The 18,829-nt window shown below is 38.0% G+C and overlaps 1 protein-coding gene across 4 annotated transcripts in view; it reads right to left on the bottom strand.

Moving 5' to 3' along the window:
• LRMDA (leucine rich melanocyte differentiation associated) overlaps positions 1–18,829 on the bottom strand; it is a 656,306-nt gene continuing 637,477 nt past the window's right edge. For all 4 annotated transcript variants that reach the window (XM_071563360.1, XM_071563358.1, XM_071563359.1 and 1 more), the window contains exon 7: positions 1–2,156. In XM_071563360.1, coding sequence (XP_071419461.1) covers positions 2,077–2,156 — 80 coding nt within the window. In that variant the 3' untranslated portion in view covers positions 1–2,076. The remainder of the gene's footprint in view (positions 2,157–18,829) is intronic.

Genomic DNA, 18,829 nt, shown 5'->3' with positions numbered 1-18,829 from the left:
TCAGTTTGCAAGTGCTGTTTATTGTTTGAGGCAGGATTAAAGCCTTTTACAAAGACAAGAACACACATGCAACCAGACTGCAAGTGACATTAGGTTATTCTAAACACCCCTATTCAGAACCCTGCTGCCTGTAACATTGCCATGGTCAAAATGTGTGGAAGCTTCAAAAAAGACAACAAACTAGGATTGCTGTTATTTTGGTAACCAAAAAAAATGACAAGCACCCTAAATATTTCTAATTATATTTTTGATTAAAGAAAGAGGCATGTAGCTCTCATTTATACAATATCTCCTAGGACTTCTGATATGAATTGGCATTTCATTTGTACTCATGTATGGCATTAGAAGAGGCATTATAAGTGGCTGAAATGTGCTTTCCAGATGCCAAAATTATTTGCATGGCAAACAGCTCAGAGCTCAATTTGAACTACAGGTGGTGTGAACTATGTTCATCACTGATTTTAAATATCTGTTAAAGATTCATTATAGACTTTCAGAATCAGCCAAGGGTTCCATTTACTCAGTAAGGCCCAAGATGCTCAGCAGCAGCAAGCTTTCCTTTGGCACCCTACCAGTGTCCCATTCTATTTCATTACTCAAACCTGATATCACAATTGACTTCAATGTTCAGTTCACTTCCACCTGTAACTCTAGCTGATAATACCCCCAAAAGTAGGCAGTTTCTAAAAACTGATGTTTTTTCAACCATGGAAGCAAGTAAAGGTCACCAAGTAATTTCAAACAAACCCAGAACAGCTACGCAATGGTAGTTCTCAACTGGGACCAATATGCATGGGTTTGAAACAGTCCAGAGGTGAGAACTTTTGCATATTCCTTGGAAAATCCCATTGTATCTAGTAGCACTTAACATAATAAATGACTGAAGTGTGACTGTTTTTCACAGTAACAAGTTTGAGATTCTAAATATATCCAACCTCTTTATCAGAAAAGCAGATTTGCCATGAATTTTTATTTTTTGACTGAAAAATTTGACAATAGCCTTTCTTACATAGACACAAAAAGAGATTATTCAAAAGTCATCTCTTTAACATATTAGTAAAGTTGCTAATTATGTTAATTCCATCATTTACTTTTGTTAACTTTTCCTCTCTCTGAATAATCACATGCATCTGGTGGCAGATTTATATCACTCATTTTAAGCACTTTTCCCCTCCAAATTTAAATATTTAATTCTAAACACAGTCCCTAGAAGTTAGAAATAAATTGTGCAATGAACCAGAAATAACACTGTCAATATCACTAATAAGACCTTCTTCCAAGTACATACAGTTAAGTTGTGCCAGTATTCTGCAGCATGAGGAAGTGTTCACTTTTCTAAAGGAAGTTAGCAAATATTGGGATGTAAATTAAGAATTAGCAAAAGTTGTCTATGAAATTACTTAAATCCCTTTCCTTTGCATATAAACAACTATACAAACTGATAGTATTTTTCATGGCCAAAATATTTGCAGGATATATTTTTTTTTTCCCCCTGTTGAAAGAGAAAATAATCTGTTTAGGCTCATTTGGGGGTGAGTGGGGGTACTACCAAACTGTGAAAGGATTTGTGTAAGCGTGTATGAGATGATAGAAACACAAGCACTTAATTCACAGGGGAAAAAATTAAGAACAGATAAGGGCCTTTTCATCTGAAATTACAGCCTCTCTCTTCTATAAACACTTGGATATCACCAGCCACTTTTGCTCAACAGGCAAGCTAGAGATAAACACACTGGGTTTGTGGAGGTGCCAAGCGATGGAGCATGCTCACTGCAGCCCCAGGTGTGACCCTGCTCTCCTGGAGCAGCAATTGGACCAGGCAATCCATCACGGTGCTCCTCCTGTCAGGCTGGGTGCACAGCTGCAGCTGTCTGTCACACTGGTGGATGGAACCTGCTTAAAGGCAATCATGTCAATCTCTATGTGACTACTCAGACTAAGATAGAAGGATGATCTTGACAGGCTTGGCAATGTCAGCAGAAGGCACTAGAGGACTTTAGTTATACGCTTAAAATTTAGATGCAATTTGTTCTTCTTATGTGGAAGGACTGAAGAGGTACTAAGCAGCCCTGTGTTTTATAGCTGATCATCTCGGATGAATCTGTTGCCCTCGGAATGTTTTCCATAGTAAATGTAGCGACATTTCCCAAAAATGCCTACAATAAAAAGGAAATGAATTACAGTTAGGACTGAAGTGACATAATGCACAATAAAGCACATAAGTAGGCAAACTTGAAGGAAAGGAACAGCTTTCTCTTTTCCTGCAAAAGAAAGTTTGTGTGTTTGAAATATTCAGTATTGCCATTTCAATCAGCAGTTTTGAATCCACTGAGAATACATGTGTTGAAATACATGCATAATCTATCCTGGTAAACATAAATCCACAAGTATCTTCAAAATCAGAAATACATAACACTGAAACATCATACACTGCATTTCAAATCACAGCACCTCTCTCCTGCTTTGGAAAAATGGGAAGGGCTTTCTGCTATGTCCCTGCTATGTATTTAAAAGGTTTTCCCGGTGGATGAAACCAAAAAGGAAAAAAACACCAAAACCTGAAAGTAATTACAGTTTCATGTGGATCCTGGAAGAACCTTTCAAAATTTCACAGTCATACTGCAAGCACCTAAAGCCATCCCTGCTTTGCAGTGATGGAGAACTGAAGTGACCAGTTGAAATATATATAGGAAGTCATCAGCAGACGTGAGCTAGAACAGTTAGGTCTCCCGACTCCAGCATTTTTATCCATACAAATAAACATTTGGTAAAAACTATTCCAATATATCTTTACAAACACCATCACAACATCCCATGAGCAAGATACAGCTATAATTATGCTACATATTGGTACACAGAGGATGCTTTCAAAAATTAGACAGAATACTGACTTTGGGAGACAAGGCATACTATTCTCACTGAGTGTAGGCAGAAAGATGCCCAGAAAAGCCTTAACTGCTGCGGGTGAGACACACATACCTGCAAATCTCACTAACTTATTCAAAAGCATCCCCTCTGGTGGTACTAAGTGGTATGTGAAAGCGTAAGTTCACAGTCACATCCCACCTGTGAACATCCTCAAAGATGCTAAATCTTACTAGCAGAGTTGTTCTTTGAGCCCTCAGACATGTATAGTCAAGTTAAAGTCATTTCCCATGAACAGAAAGAAGGTGGGTCTCCTCTGCTTTGGGAGTGTCTAAACAGAGCAGTCATTCTGTGAGTGCCTCATACCTTATCTCTATAAGGGCAAACATAACTTAGCCCAAAGGGGACAAACACTGCCCTATATAAAGGGTAAAGAAGGGGGGAGCAGATCCTTAATTCATTCTTGTTTTAGATTTCCTGGACTCACATAGCAAATACTGTGCCCATCTGCAGTATGAATTCACTGTGCAAACTTTTATATTCTGCATCCATTTTTTTCAAGCGTAATGTCTGTCAGGTAAGCTACTAAAGCTTTGGAAGGCATAAACTGTGCAAGATTAATGCTCTTCTTTCCTTCTAAAACATCAGGATAGTTATACATTTGTATGGGCAGGGGAGAAATTGATCCCTTTCCCCTACTCCATAGAGCTTTCTTCAGTCATTTCAATAATTTCACTAGTGGAGCAGTTTCCACACTCAAAGGATGATATTTGCACTCCTAAACATGCATCTAATGAAGAACAAGTTTTTCTTCCCCTAAACAGATATCAACTCAGCCTGCAGCAGGCATTACGTTGGTAACAAGGCCATTTAGAGCTCTAAATGCAAAGGATACAGGCAGTTTATTAATGGCATTCTTCAGACTCCTTTTTCACTGGCATTGATAAAAGTCTTGTTTGAGGTCTGCCGCATTTCTTAAGGACTGGAAGCAAGACTGTTTATAGAGATGCTGGTGAGAGAGTGCTGTTTGATGAATGCTGGAGACTACAGCTAGGTGTCAGTGCTTAGAAAATGAGGCAAGGACATGAGGTATTAATATTGTCAATGATCTCTTGACAGGAAAACAGATACTGCATTCACCGTCAGATTTAAATAGACATCAAGTGCATTAATGACAAAAGGGCAGACTTCAAACAAAGGGGGCTGTATGGTGCTGCACTGAGCCAGTCTCCAAGCTGGCAATAACCTGATCTGAAAAGACACTGTCAGAGCTACAGACAGGCCTGGGTTTGTGTGCGGTGACAGAAAACAGAGATGCTGACAGAGATACCGGTGCCATATTATGCCAAGTATATTCTAACACTGTCTCCAGCCCTAACTAAATCTGACATCATTTCCTATCGCTTATAGTATCCTCCACTGCTCTGGCAGAATATTTCTCCCCAGACATCATTACAAACTCCACTGTAGTTTTAAAGTTACTGGCAGGCCTGTGCTGTTGTGGAGGCTGGGTCTAGAGGCCTAAGGATAACCTCAGTCAATCTAAATTTGGAGTTTGCTGGAGAAGTGCTCTCATTTTCAGTGATATCTCAGCTACTTGAGGTGATCTGAACGCTAAAGTGTGAGGAGCTGTCACCTTGAATAAAATCCTTAAAGTAAAGATGCTCTGTTCCCGGGATGTTCAGCAAAGATGTCGGACAGTCTGGCAGCAGGAAATGAAATCCAGCTGCTGCTGCTCGCCTGGGGATAAAGGTGCTTGGGCTAGTGACAGTTAAAGTCAGCTGAAATTTTTGAAATCCTGCAGCCTACAATTGTTTAAATTAAGGAAGTGTTGTCTCCGCAGAGATTCTCAACCCAGGCACACAGCTGTGATTCAACTGCCAGGCATATTACACACACTGCTCAGAGTGTCTTGATAAAAGCACAGTTGAAAATGTTGCCATGAGACCTTATTTATCATGAAGGTTATTTGCAAAACAATAATCTTGCTCATAAATTAAATGCAGTGACTGGAGTGTTTTTTTCTTTTGTTTTTCCTCTTTATTTCCCGTGTCCCATTGGCAACTACAGAAAGCTCAGAGACCGGCAAAAGGTTTGTGCGCTGCAATGAGAATTTTGATGCTGATATTTCACATGTGAATTTAGGAAAGATACTGCTTCTCTTCTGCCTATCTGCTATGGCATTCTTTCCTTGCAGTTCTGGGGCAGGAGTATACTTGTGCTTTTGCACACAGGCAAGGGGAGGAAAAAGGGGAAACAATACATCTGTGGCTGTTCTGGTGTTTTTTAATTAAAATACCCAGCATTGGCCATAATAAGCTAAGTATACTCCCTATACATCAAAGCAATACACAGCATCCTGAATGAGGTTTCTGCTTGAGTTTCTTAAGAAATGACACCACAAGGTCTCTTGAGGGATCATCTTCCCTGAATGAGGCTTCTAATTTTTCTTAAGTAGTTGATTCTACCATCACCACAAACTGTTAAAAGTATAATTATGAAAAAAATGCATTGGGAAGAATCCTTTTTAAATTTACTCTTTATCTTTTAAATGTTTTCACCCTTCAGAATGGATGTTCTAATTATGCTGGGTAAGTAATGACCTTGCAATTGCCTGTACCTGTTGTGGTATCAGTCTTTCTTCACAAACACATTGTAATGTCAGCAACACCAGCTTTTCCTTAGCTGAGGGAAAACCCAATTATCCAAATAAATAAATACATACATACATACATACTAAAACACATGAAAAAGTTCAAGTAATTTTAGCTCCTTTTAAATTGGACATGTTTTGCAGAGAGCTACGGTGCATTAGGATCTGTATACAATTTCCTAGAGAAAAAAATTTGCACATCTTCATGTATTATACCAAAAATGCTGAAAAGGAGCTGCAATAGAACATGTTAGACTTATGGATCATATAGCCTTAGGTAGTTACTGGTCAAAATTCAGCTCAAGCCAACAGTGACCTAAGGAAATTGTTGTCTAGTAGCATCTTGTTGCCTTTCTCGCTTTTCTAGCAAATAATTATATCTATAAAAATACCACCTCTCACGCATCACAACACAGGCAGCTGTTTCCAACAGTTTCCTGCAGTAGCATTCAGTTTGCTTTAAAAAGTAATTATGAACACTAAGCAGTCAAGCCAAAAATTTTGCCACCCCCATTAAAACGTACTGCCACATCTGCCAAACATCCCCATCAGGCAACCATTTTAACATCAAATCTTTTTATTAAACCCCTCCACAAGGAAAAAAAGCAAAGGATTCACAATTAAATTTGTTTGTCAAACACTGGTCTGCTGTATACATTAGGGACTACATTTCAGTAAATAACCTGCTGCCTGTCTCACATGGACTAACCACAGATCCTCATACTAGGAGCTGTGCTCAGACAAAGTGTAGCACTTCATACACAGACTAAATATTCTAGTGGAATTCCACCGCACCTAACTTTAATTAGAGTACAGTACCTAAATTCTCCACTGCCAGTATGTATTTGATCCATATTCATCTCTTTTTGTACAACCTGCTGTTGCATAGCTTTGCTATGGGCTATTAAACAGCTGCCGTGTTCCACCAAGATGCTGGATGCATTTCAGTGTGACTATACTACCAATCTTGAAATTGTTTTGAGGCCCTTCAGGATGAAATATCAATACCATTATAATTTTTTTTCATAGGCACTTGGGCATATTCTAACATTAATGAACAGAAGTTGAGAAATTCCCTTAAATATTAATATAAGCTTCCTTTAAAGGAAAATAACTCCCTACTGGCAACATTTAGAAGAGAATAAATACCTATCTATGAACAGTTTCAAGTCTAAAATGCTAATGATTTAAGCAAAACATCTCCATGAGTTGAATTAATTTAAAATTCTCAAAAATCTTTTCATCTAAGGGATAAGTAAAGCTGGTTTTAAGAAAAAATTCTTTGGTACAAGAGTTTAGAAATTTTTTATTTTATATTTATCTTCCTGGAAATTCTAACAACTTTATCTAGTTTTCTAGTTGACAACTTATTATTTTCAATTCCATTTTGACTTTCTATGAGGAATGCATTGCTAGAGATTTTCAAGAAATTAGAAGCCTAATTCTCTCACCTTCAGGAGCACATAGGTAATATTTTTCTGCTAAATCAGGAGAATTAAATTATATATATATTCTCACAGTCACTTTAGTTAAAAAAAAAATCATTCCATCTAAATGTACCTCAGCTTTTTTATATTCATCATTAAGAATATTCAAACAATTGAATGCTGTAAAAATTATAAAAATATTTCCAAATCTGCTCTTTCAAAATATTTGCTTTGCAATCCTTGATGAATTAAAAAAAAACGTAACCTGCAAAAAATCGAACAAAACCACACCTAAACCAAAACAAACCAACCCACATAAACATCAAACTGGCATTCAGCCAAAACATCTTGATATTTAAGGAGCACAGATCCATGCAAAGCTTCACAGGCCCCTGGGATGGGGTGGAAGGAAAGGAGAAGAGAGATGTTAAAATGTAACAGTGATAGGATAAAAAGAATAAACAGTTTACGTGGACCCAAATAGTGCACTTTTAGTTCTACTGAATCTTGTGGCTGTGACAAATGATACTTTACAAATGAATTAATTAAAAGAAAAAGAATTCCAAATGTTGGAAATTGGGTGTTTGTCCAAGTCACTAAGTCTTCTAAGGTTCATTCATGTGCTTTACTTTGCAGACATTTATTTATAGTTATGTCTTTATAGTTGTTTATGTAGAAATATGTTTTTATAAACAAGGACAATGTTTTGAGCAATTAGAAACAACAAATGCTTTAGCTTTTGAACTCTGCTAAAACCAAAAACAGAAAGAATTCTTGTTATGTTGTTTGTCCATATTGGCCCATGTTTGGTAAAATAAACCAAATTTAATCAAAAGTTTAAATTTATAAACTTACAGGACAAGAAGGGAGGGAATTATAGACAGGCCTTTGTACTTCATCTTGACTTTTGGTGAAACAGAACAATTGTTTCTACTGAATATGATCCTGCCTATGAATTCTCTGACACAGGAAGTTGAGATAACTTAGACAACAAGAAAAGGTGTAAAGAACCACCTGAGTCACCAAGTCCTCCCCAAAGCAGCTAAGCATGTATGCCAGAGAGGTCCACTCAGACTTTCACTCTGCCCCAGCAAACAAACCACCAGCATGGGGAAGCTTGAGTTCGATAAATGCAACATGACACAGGAGAAGAACAGAAGAGTTGCAGCTGTCCTTGTTAATGTGATGGGAATCTCTAACTACTACCATTAAATCTGCTTGTTGTAACTGCAGTTTCCAGATTGCTCCAGGCTGGAGTCAAGGCATGGGATATAGACTCCCTAAATCAGAGCAGAGGGAGCAATATAAAGAGGAGAATACAACAGGTAAGAAAGGATAAGAATGCCTTTGGTTGTGCCACAGCTAAAGGCTGTAGAAAAGTATATTATAAAGACCTGAAATATCATATCAATAAACAAAACCCAAAGATTAATTCCCTAAAATATTAACATAAAATACAAGTGCTTACATAACAAATGCACAAATATTAACTTTTCTTATGTTATAAATTAGTCATTTTTAAGAAGCCAGATACACTAAATGTAAGTCAAAATAATGCACAATTCTTCCAAAATTAGTTGTGCATAAAGGGATTAGGATGTGCTTGAGAAGGCTGAGAGCAGAGCTCACTGTGGGAAAGGCAGAATTCCTACACCATGGCCACAGTACTCAAGTGTGTCCCCAAATACTCCCAAAGAGGTCCCCATGAATTAGGGATTTTGGTCCATTTCACGTTTTCTGGAGAAAGAAGACATACCTTCAGTAGCAAACTGCTGATTTTGATTTTCCCCTCCCTCTGGGGGTAACAACATTCAAGGAAGGTAACCTTCCCATTCAGAGATGAATTACCTCTCTGCTCTCCTTCCTGCACAGGGATGCCAAAAACTGGTAACATTTTCCTCAGGAGACACTACAGCATAGGGCACAAAATGGTCTTTCAGACTGAAAGAAATTAGTGAAAGGCACAAAATCAAATCTGTATCCCATCTACAGCAATGGTGTTGGAATTATACACCTAAGCTAGAGCTGAGAGGAATCACAGAGGGCAAACTAACACACTGAATTATTGCAACTATCCTGCACAGACAAGTGCTGTGACATGTCAAGTCTCACTGGCCTGTTTGAAGGAAGGGGGAGAAAAGGGGGAGCATGTAGGGAAGTGAGAGTAGGGGAGGGGGGAGGAAAGCAGTCAACAGGGAGAGGATGTTGGAAAAATTTGCAGTGAAGGTGATAGGAATATAAAGATGTGAAGTTTGCATCCTGGACCAAGGAAGTTGCATAAATGTTCAGCGTAAACTAGGAGTCAAACTGATGTGTGATAAAGTGCAGCCTGCTGTAAATACATTTCAGGGCTCCCAGTGCAACTGGGGATGAAACTTGCAATTTGGAACGAGGGAGAAAAAAAAGAAAAAAAAGAGGAAAGAAATATGCACTGCAAGCTTTTTCTCACATAATCTGTTACTGGAAAATTGAGAAGCTTGTCCAAGTCCGTGGGAATAAGCTGATGAGCTGATACTTAATAATAAACCATATTGTGTCATGGTGCAGAGTCATCTAGATCCATTCAGGCCACAAACTATATTACTTTATACAGCCCTGGCTGACATACATTTAAAGCCCTCTACACATTAAGGAGCCATTAGGCTGACAGATTAAAAGTTATCTTGGAGCTAATGTTTCCATTATGCGTATCCTGGCAGTGGAACAATCAACACACTGTTCCTCAGATGTCATACTTTGTTTAAAAAAAGGGTAGGGGGGAGCGAAGGGGAAAAGGAGGGTATCTTTCCCTCCTTGAATGACATTGACATGATCAGCTTTGATCTGGGCATGTGCTGTCTACAGATTCTCTACTGTTGGCTAAAATAGGAGCATTTAGGGCATAATACTTTAAATCATTAACCAGTTCCATTCTCCTCTGGGTATCATTGTTACAATTTAAGGTCCTACACTTGGGATTTCTTTGGAACTTTTCCATGCTTATTGTAACCAACATCAGAGAAATATGTTGGCGGGGGGGTTAGATGTCTCTTTCTAGTGACAATGAAGCAAAAAGCACCAAACAAAAAAACCCAGCCAACCAAACAGAAAATCCCAACCATGCTTTTGTCTCTTCAGTGCATCTTTACCAGTTTTGCAGTTTTAATGTCATGGATGGAATTAATGCTGACTTTATGATTAAATACTTCTCATTAAATATGTTGAAAAATTAAAGCATATATTTCCAATTACTCAGACACATAAATTGTATAGTTAGCTAGATAGTATAGGCAAAGAAACGCAAGTGCACAGAAGGAATCAGCACGCCAGATTTTATGGGTGAATCAATGCTTACATTTGGATATACTGAATGCTCTTGAAAGAGTTGAAAGAAAGGAGGAATGGTTTCACAGTTCTTTTAGTCTTTAAAACACTTCTTCATATTTCTCATTCTCTCGTATATGGTTTAAATAAAAGTAGTAAAGGCAGAAAAAAATGACTGTAAATATTCAATGCAAGTCAGGTTATATCTGTTAAATACCCTTCATTTCTAAAACCATGTCACAAAAGCTTATTTGCTTTCTATTAATAACCAAGCCCCCCCCAAACTGGACAAGCAATGTTAACAACCAGGCAAAAAGCCACTCCTTGCCAGAAGAGCCCCATTTGCCCGGTTCGCCTGGGCGCGTCAGCTTCAGGCCGAGCCCATGGGCACTAGAGGGCAGCAAGTATTTGTCTAAAACCCGCACCACACCCGCCGCCAACCAGGCAGGGATGGCAATTAAAGCAATCCTGGTTGTTAGTTTTGCAGCCAATTTCTTGTTCTGTCATGATCAAAGCCCATATTTATACAACCTCTGCTTTCAGTCTTTCGCCCAGGAGCCTGACTTCTGGTGGACTAATCTCAGTGAGCATCAGTTTGTGTATACAGATGGCAGGGTAGTGCTCTCAACAAAAGGCTCAAAATGTCCCGGGGGGAGGAGGCGACCGCCCGTCTCCATTATCGGCTTCCGCCGCAACTGAGGTGGCACTTGTTATTCTCTCACATCCACAGCATAAATGCCTGCACTGAACGATCTTTCTATTACTTTTGTTAATGCAACACTGCAACCACTGGTGTAAGAGACACTTTTAATATATTCAGAATGATGGAGAAAAAGGAGGTTGTAAAAATCCCTTCCTGACCATAAATTAAAGTTCAGCTGTTCAGTGTACACTCACCATACAAACTTAAAAGATTTTCACTTAATTTGGCTAACATATGCAAAAATGGCATTTCTGATGGCTGCTCTACACTTTAGGCTACATTCTAATAATAATACTTATACTACCCAGCAATGAAGTTAAACCATAAAGAATGCCAAGGTCATTAAAAAAAAAACCAAAAAGTGACTATAATTATATTGTACTTCACAAACTTTAACCATGCACAGATTGCATTAGCAGTAAAATACAAGAGGAAAAAAAAGGAGGGAAGTAAGTTCTTTTAGTAACTGTGATAGAATTAAACAAATGGACCATGATTTATGGGGCAGAAAGCAAACTTTTGAAATAATTGTTTGGAAAGTCTGCAAGCATTCCAGTAAAATTACAAATTCTTATGTGAAAAAAATCTGAGCAGCAGGGCCCTTCTGGAGAATTTAGACACAAATTTGGCTCATCTCATGAGTAAAACTTGCTTTTGGATCTCAAATGTGTTCCTGCTGCAAGAGTTCACATTAGGAGAAAAAAAAGCCATAGAAAATTCAGTCTGGCTCAACTGGTTTAAAATTTCTCAAGAGAGTCATCTGAAATAAAGACAAGTTGCCTTTTATTTTCAAAGCTGAGAAAGTCTCTCAAATAAAATTAAAGAGCATAATTAAATAGTGCTGCTGTCACATTATGATACAGTTAAGAGAACCTTCTTTGCCTGCCATTACTTGCTCCTTTCCACAAGCCCTTCCTCAGAAAGAAAAAACCACATTTAACTAATTGCTAATGATAGGATTGCGATGATTTTTCCCAATACAAAAACAAATGTTTTTTAAGAAGCTGATACTGCAAGGTCCTGGATTCCATTGACTTCAGTGGAAGTTGAAGGCATCTGGCACTTTGTAAGACACATCCAGATCCCACAACTGGTGGAGTTCCTTTCTTTCTTCTATTGCTATTCCTATATAGCATCAAGTGAAATCAGAAATGCATCTGGATCCAAACCCTCAAAGTATTCAGAAAATACCTTGTTTTCTGTACTAAGTCTGGGCTTACCTCTTAGAATTTTGTTCTATCCTATGTGACCATATAACACCATCTGCTATTGCTAATAGTTACTGGCCATAATCTAGTTCCCAAACTCTGTCTCCAGTACTGAAAGCCAAAACATTGTCATTATTTCCTATCATCAACTCTTTTCCCTTTCCGAAGCCTCCTTTTAAAAACATGCTAATGAGAGGAGGGCTGTCAGTAAAACATAGTTTACAGGTGCACTTTTAGCCTCTATGGAAGCTTTTTTGCTAAAGATAAAAGACTGGGGACTAAGAAATGACTCAAGAGAGGCACATTAAAACCCCTCCATTAGGGTCAGAGTCATTTAGGTTTAGTCAAAGCACCAAAGACTTTCTAGCAAGTATTATGCTTAGTAAACATTTTCCACTGGAGCAGGGATATTGGTGAGAGCTCTTGGAGTGTGTCAGTTAATCAGCATTCACCTGCTTTGACAGCTTGAAATATTGCTCACTTATTTGGCTGGTTCAAATTTGTCAGACTTGACTATATCGCAAGTTAACATGTCCCCATATTAAAATGGAGCCCACTGGCAAAATGGGCACATTGGAGCTAATGAAACACATTTGGCCAAACAATCAAGCAACACTGATCACTGTTATCACTCACACACAGAAATAAAGAGTGACCAAGCTAAACAGGAAGCAATAACCTGTTACTTTACCAAATATCCTTTAAATGGTTAACAGAAGGATAAAACATCCATCACATTCAGAGGCACTAAATTGTTTGGTTAAAGCTGCATAAATATTTTGCAAGTCTTGAGTCATTTGCTAGTGCAAATGAAAGAAAGGCTTAAGACAGAAGCTGTCCTTCAATCTCAAGAATGTTTTTCGGCCAAGGAAGCCCCTTCTGCCACAGGAAGGCCATTTAGACAATAGTCCTCACGTTTGCTCTCAGAGTAGGTGCTATTAAAACAGAAAGTGCTCTGAAGGTGGCAGGTAGTCTGGGATTAGACCATCACATAAATTCACAGTGGGAAAGCCAGTCACACACAGCCACTGTTTGGTTAAAGTATCCAACAACAGGGTAGATGAGTGCTGCTGTTAAACCTGGGGCAGCACTGAACAACACAAACTGCCCTACAGAAGACCTCAAAGATCTCAAAAATAATAACAAAAATTATACAAGATGTTTTCGGGGATAAGGAAAAGCTTAACCACTTACGTGTGTGCAGTGAACCCTGTGGTCCTTTCAGAGAGGCTCCTGCAAAGCAACTATATGCTACTGAAGTATTTCAGTCTTTGGGCAAAACAAGCTTGACATCCCTGTTGGCATCTCTGCTGAGAACAGACACTGGCCTGACTTAGAAAACATCAAACGTGACTTTCTGCTTTCTATGGTGAAGCTGAATACTGAAGGCAGGGGGAGGAGAGGTCATAGAGGAAGCAGTAGTTAACGGGGTAAAGTGAGTGTTATAATCCCCAAATTGCAGTTCGACTGAATGTTTGCAGACAATCTGCCTGTCTAAACCAAGACAGTATCATTTTTCTTTCTTCTAGGAGAGGGTTAAGTATAATCTGAAGGCTGGAAAATGGCTGCTGTTGATACTAGTGAGGCCTTCTCTTTAACTAGATCCTTCAGGAAAAAACAAATTAATCAACAGCCAGCTGAAGTGGGTTTAATGATTGCATTCTGCATACAATCAGCTTTTCCCTTTTCAAGGGCCATCAATATGTCAAGGGAAGACATATCTGAAGGATATAGCTCTTAACATCAAGGTTATCTATTCTCCACAAGGCTCCCACTCCTTACTGGGCTGATACTTTACACTGCCTGTGTCTAACATTTTCATCAACTCTGCAATCAATCAAGGTAATAATGTTGTGCAAAAAATCAATTAACAACGCAATTAAACTTTCCTTATTATCTCAAAGGGCTGAAATAATACCTAAAGGGAAGATAGACTCACTGAATGCAGACATCCATAACCCAATGTGAAAGTGAATTATGAGGTTAGACAGATGCAGGCATGTACTGGCGCTGTTATTTTCAAAGGGATATATCTCATCCAGGCAGTGTATCAGTCACCACCAATCCCATACCCTAAAATTCCAAATTACTTTTAAGAAATATACGATGTGCAATATCCATTTCATATTCTCTTTTACAGATAAACCCCCCAAAATCTGAACAGGAGTATTATTCAAAGACAAAATGATCTTTCAGAAAGAACATAAAATATAAAAGCTATAATAACATTTACATCTGTATACCACCCATGTCTGTAAATGCAGGTCATCAATTATACGTAATCTGTAGTGAATAAGGAACAGAAGCAGCAGCAAAACATTTAAAGCCCAAAGGCTCAAATTTGCAAGTACCTTGCATCAAGTACGCTGAAGGAAGAGCCCCAATATAAACACATGCTCAAACCCAGCAATGACTTAAGTATCACTCACTGAAAATAAGACAGAGTGCCTATATTATTTTGCAATTACATTCAATCCTCATGGAAACACCATTCCCAAGAGCTGAGAGTTTTAAAGTACATGGAAGGCCAACAATTAACCCCTTGCTGTTGGGAGGATTTGGGTTTTAGCATAAAGACATTAAGGTCAGGGGTGCTCAGAAAATCAGCACAATGGAGTAAATATAGTTAACAACCCAGGTGTAACAGTCTTGTGTCAGAGATGCCTGGATGAGGATTTGAGGGAGGGTGAAGAAAAGAGTAGAGAAAGAATACATCAGAAATTAAATATGATATGAATGATCTTACTAGTACACAGTACAACCAAAATACATTAAAAAAATTCTCATGACCAAGCTAGGCCTTTTGGGGGATTTTTTTGACATCCATAATTTTCTATCACAAAACCTGAGTGCTCTCCCTCAGACCCCCCTTGCTCATTTCCTAACACACACACACAGACACACACACAGTCTTCAGCCTCTGTTGTTTTGAATTAGCAGAGGCAAAAAGATAATGAAAACAGAAAACACTTAAGGGAAACCTATGTCAGAGTGAAAAGCTAGGACCACATCCTGTATTAAGCTCGGGAAAATTTGGAAGCAGAAAAGGTTTCCCTTATACACTGCTCTTTGAATTCCTCTATTAAAGGACTCTGTGTGCCTGTGTTAGGAGAGGTGTTCTACAAAGCAGTGCTCCCAGCAGGGTTTGCTTAAGCCCATAACAGCTGCAGTTTAGAAATGGCCTATTCTTACAATTAGCTCATGTAGCGCAAGTGGATTGTTTGGACTAAGAATATTTTTGTTTGTTTGTTTGGGGTTTGTGTGTGGGTTTGGGTTTTTTGTTTTTTTTTTTTTTTTCTGTTTTTGTTGATAATTCTCCCTGGTTTTGTCTTTGTCTTGCACTTCCTGCTCTTTGCCCTACTGCCTCCCATGCTGTGGAGTCAGTCATGGGTGAGATACAAATAAGTGTTACTAAAATTGTCCACAATTTTTGAAACATACAGACTTATGCTGAATGAATTTGGGACATGAATATTATTCCAGGATTGGAGAATTCAGCCATTACTATCTTAACCTTTAGGAAAATAATTAATATGCTTTCATTTTCAATGACTTCATTGTATGTCTATCAAGTGGAACCATTCCTGCTGTGTATTTGATTCCACTGACGATGGGGTGTGTTGGATTTTAAATGATGTGCTAGCGCTTCTGTTCCATATATACTCTAGTTTATGTGTTATTCATGACTTGAATTTGGAGACATGGATGATACACAGATGTAAATGTTATTAAAGCTTTTGTGTTTTAGATTCATTGTGAAAGACTTTGTTTTCAGATAATTCTTTTAACCATCACAAATAACCAGCAATATATGACATTGTCTTGAGACTTCTTTCCTGTTAAGGTTTTCGACGAAGAGAATGTTTGTTTTTTTTTCTCCCTAGTGTCCTCTCATCATCAATATAAAATACAGGATAAACTGACAGACAGCAGTTACACCTGCAGGATAATATAGAAGTAAGCCTCCTTTTTGTTATAGGCTCATGATACAAAACCCGAAACAAAAGTTATTTTCTGGTTTTAATAGCTGTTAGAACTGTGGCTCCTCACTTAAGAAGGCTGCAACTGGCATTTTTCTCAAACTGCTTTCACCCTTAAACATCCCATTTGTATTCCTGAGGGATTCAAAATGAATATGGTAAAGAAAAAGGTACTTTGCCAAATCACGGTTTCCTATCTTCTTTTTCACTTAAATTAAACTTATTTTAGATTACTAATTTTGTAACGCTATCGAAATATTTTCACTATATGGCAAACATACTGTGTCTCTTTGTTGCACTGGTACTATGGTAAAAAAAGATATGAAACACAAATACGTACTTAAATGTACCGTAAGTATCAGCCTTGGAAACGATTACCAACCAGTAGTCAGAAGCCATTTTTTTGAAGGACAGATAAAACACCATTATTTTTTTCATCGTCACTTCTTAAGGTAAGGGGTGAGCAGGTAGATTTGTGTATCTAGGTTGGAAAATCTTCAAGATAATTCCATGAGTTTGCTGTATTTAAGTACATATATACACCTACATAGCTCTAAACTAAAAGTGCTCTCAAAAAGCCACATTTAATCACTAATAATTCTGTCAATTAGCAATAGATCCTTACCTTAGATACTTTCTCTCAATGAAGTTGAACCTCACTTCAAATGTGGAGTGTCAGAGTTGTAACATTTTCTGCTTTTTCTTTAAAAGAAATATTTTATAGTATTTTTTAATTCTGTATTCTATCCATTAAGTCTATAATAGAAGCAGCCTCTCTACAGCATTTAAATATTCAGAAACCATGGCAAAAGGAATTTGTCTGAAGTTCAAGCTTCTTACAAAAATCTAACTCAGAGTAGTTTAGTCAAATGGTATAATGGCTTGATGAAGAAAATAACTTATTCCATCTTCTGCTGTTGGAGAAGTGTGTTGGACTGTGGGAGCTTGAACTCCCCAGTGTACCATTTTATAGAGGACTTCATATTTTGTTGTGAATAGTTACTGAAAAGAGAGTTTTCTATCTGACAGAGAGAATCAATCTAATGTCACCCACCCTTTACCTGCAATTTTCTACTAACACCACCTCTGTCTCTTGCAATCTTGTTAATGTTTTGCTGTAGATACCTGCTGTTTTACTTCACAGGCCAATAAAGCTTACTGCTCTTGAGCAGTTTTCGAAAACTGCCTTTGAGCTTTATAAAACAGAAGACAATTTTTTAAATGGAACTAAACTGTAACTTAATTCAGCAGGACACAGCAAACCTGCTTCTAAGTCTTTGACGCTTGATTAGGACAACAAGGCTCCAACCTTCCCCTTCACCAGTCATGTTGAAATCAGCTCAGAACTACTCGGTAGACCATTTCTAATGGCCATAAACGAGTAAGTCATGGCTCAGCTGCCTTTCAGTGCATCCCAGGTAAATTCTAGCCATTGTGCAGAGTGGCCATACAATAGAAAAGCAACCCACTCCCTACTGCAGGATATAAGATCAGGAGTAGTGTGTTTGGAACATAATCAGATTAGGCCATACTGGGTCCTTGAGACTAAGCAGCTACTGTATTTGGGACAGGTGACACAGGGTCAGCAGAAGAGAGTGTTAAAAAAAGGCCATTTTTCCATGATTTCAATCACACTGAGTTCACCCTTCACAGACTGTCTGGCCACTGTACACATTTAATTATTTTACTTTTCATGGTGTAAACACCTATTTATTTATGGGCTTGCTCAAAAATGGAAATAGCTCATCAACCAAGGAGTACATGAGCAACACTTTCAGATGCTTCTCAAGCAATTGATGTTTTTTGTCAAGAAGCAGTGTATGGTATCTTATAAACATGATACTATCAATCTACAATATTACAGGTTTATTCACAGTATTAGTAGCCACCTTAGATGAGTAGAACCTGATGCAACATAACAAGAACATGTGGAGATAAAATTGTTAAAATAACAATTTAAAATAAAATAGCCTGCCTACCAAACAGAAGTTAGACATTTTGGAAACCTCTATACTAATATGAGATTTCTGTCATTCTTCTAATGCACTTGTCTGCCCTAAACATTCTGTCACCAAGCCTAACAGAGTTCAGGAAGAGTTTGGACAATACTCTTAGGCACATGGTATGACTCCTGGGGGTGGTCTACAGGGCTGAGAGACAGACTTGATGATACTTGTGTATCCCTTTCAACTTTGCATATTCTGTGATTCTGTAATTTGAACACAGCTAGGCTGGGTTTTTTCACATGTGCCTGTGAAGCCAACACAGTATGACTGGTGATCTTGAAGCAGGATATCAACCATCAAACCTCAACCAGATGACTCACTATGCTGATAAGAGCAATTACTTAAGTGAACAAAATATTTTAGACAGATGATGGAGTTAAGAGAAAACCAGTTCAACCAATCACCAAAGAAGAAAACAATGACCCATAGGCTGTCAACCTTCCTCATTTTCTGAAGTGGTTCCATAGTACAGTTACCAGAAGCTTTATGAGACCCCTCTAGACCATCAGTGATCCATTAAGGTAAGATCAGCCAAGAAATGAGGTACAAAACAGATTACAGAAAGATGGTTCAAGATGTTCTTCTCTTTTTCTTCCATTTATTAGAATTTTTTGTTTCACATGGAAGTTTGTCTTCTCATAAGACTAAATGATTGACAAGAACATTTTTCTTTATCTAAAGAAA

The sequence above is a fragment of the Pithys albifrons genome, chromosome 9 (assembly GCF_047495875.1).
Source record: "Pithys albifrons albifrons isolate INPA30051 chromosome 9, PitAlb_v1, whole genome shotgun sequence".
Classification (NCBI taxonomy): Eukaryota; Metazoa; Chordata; class Aves; order Passeriformes; family Thamnophilidae; genus Pithys; species Pithys albifrons.
The sequence above is the reverse complement of the archived record's forward strand: the minus strand, read 5'-3'. Positions and strand labels throughout refer to the sequence as shown.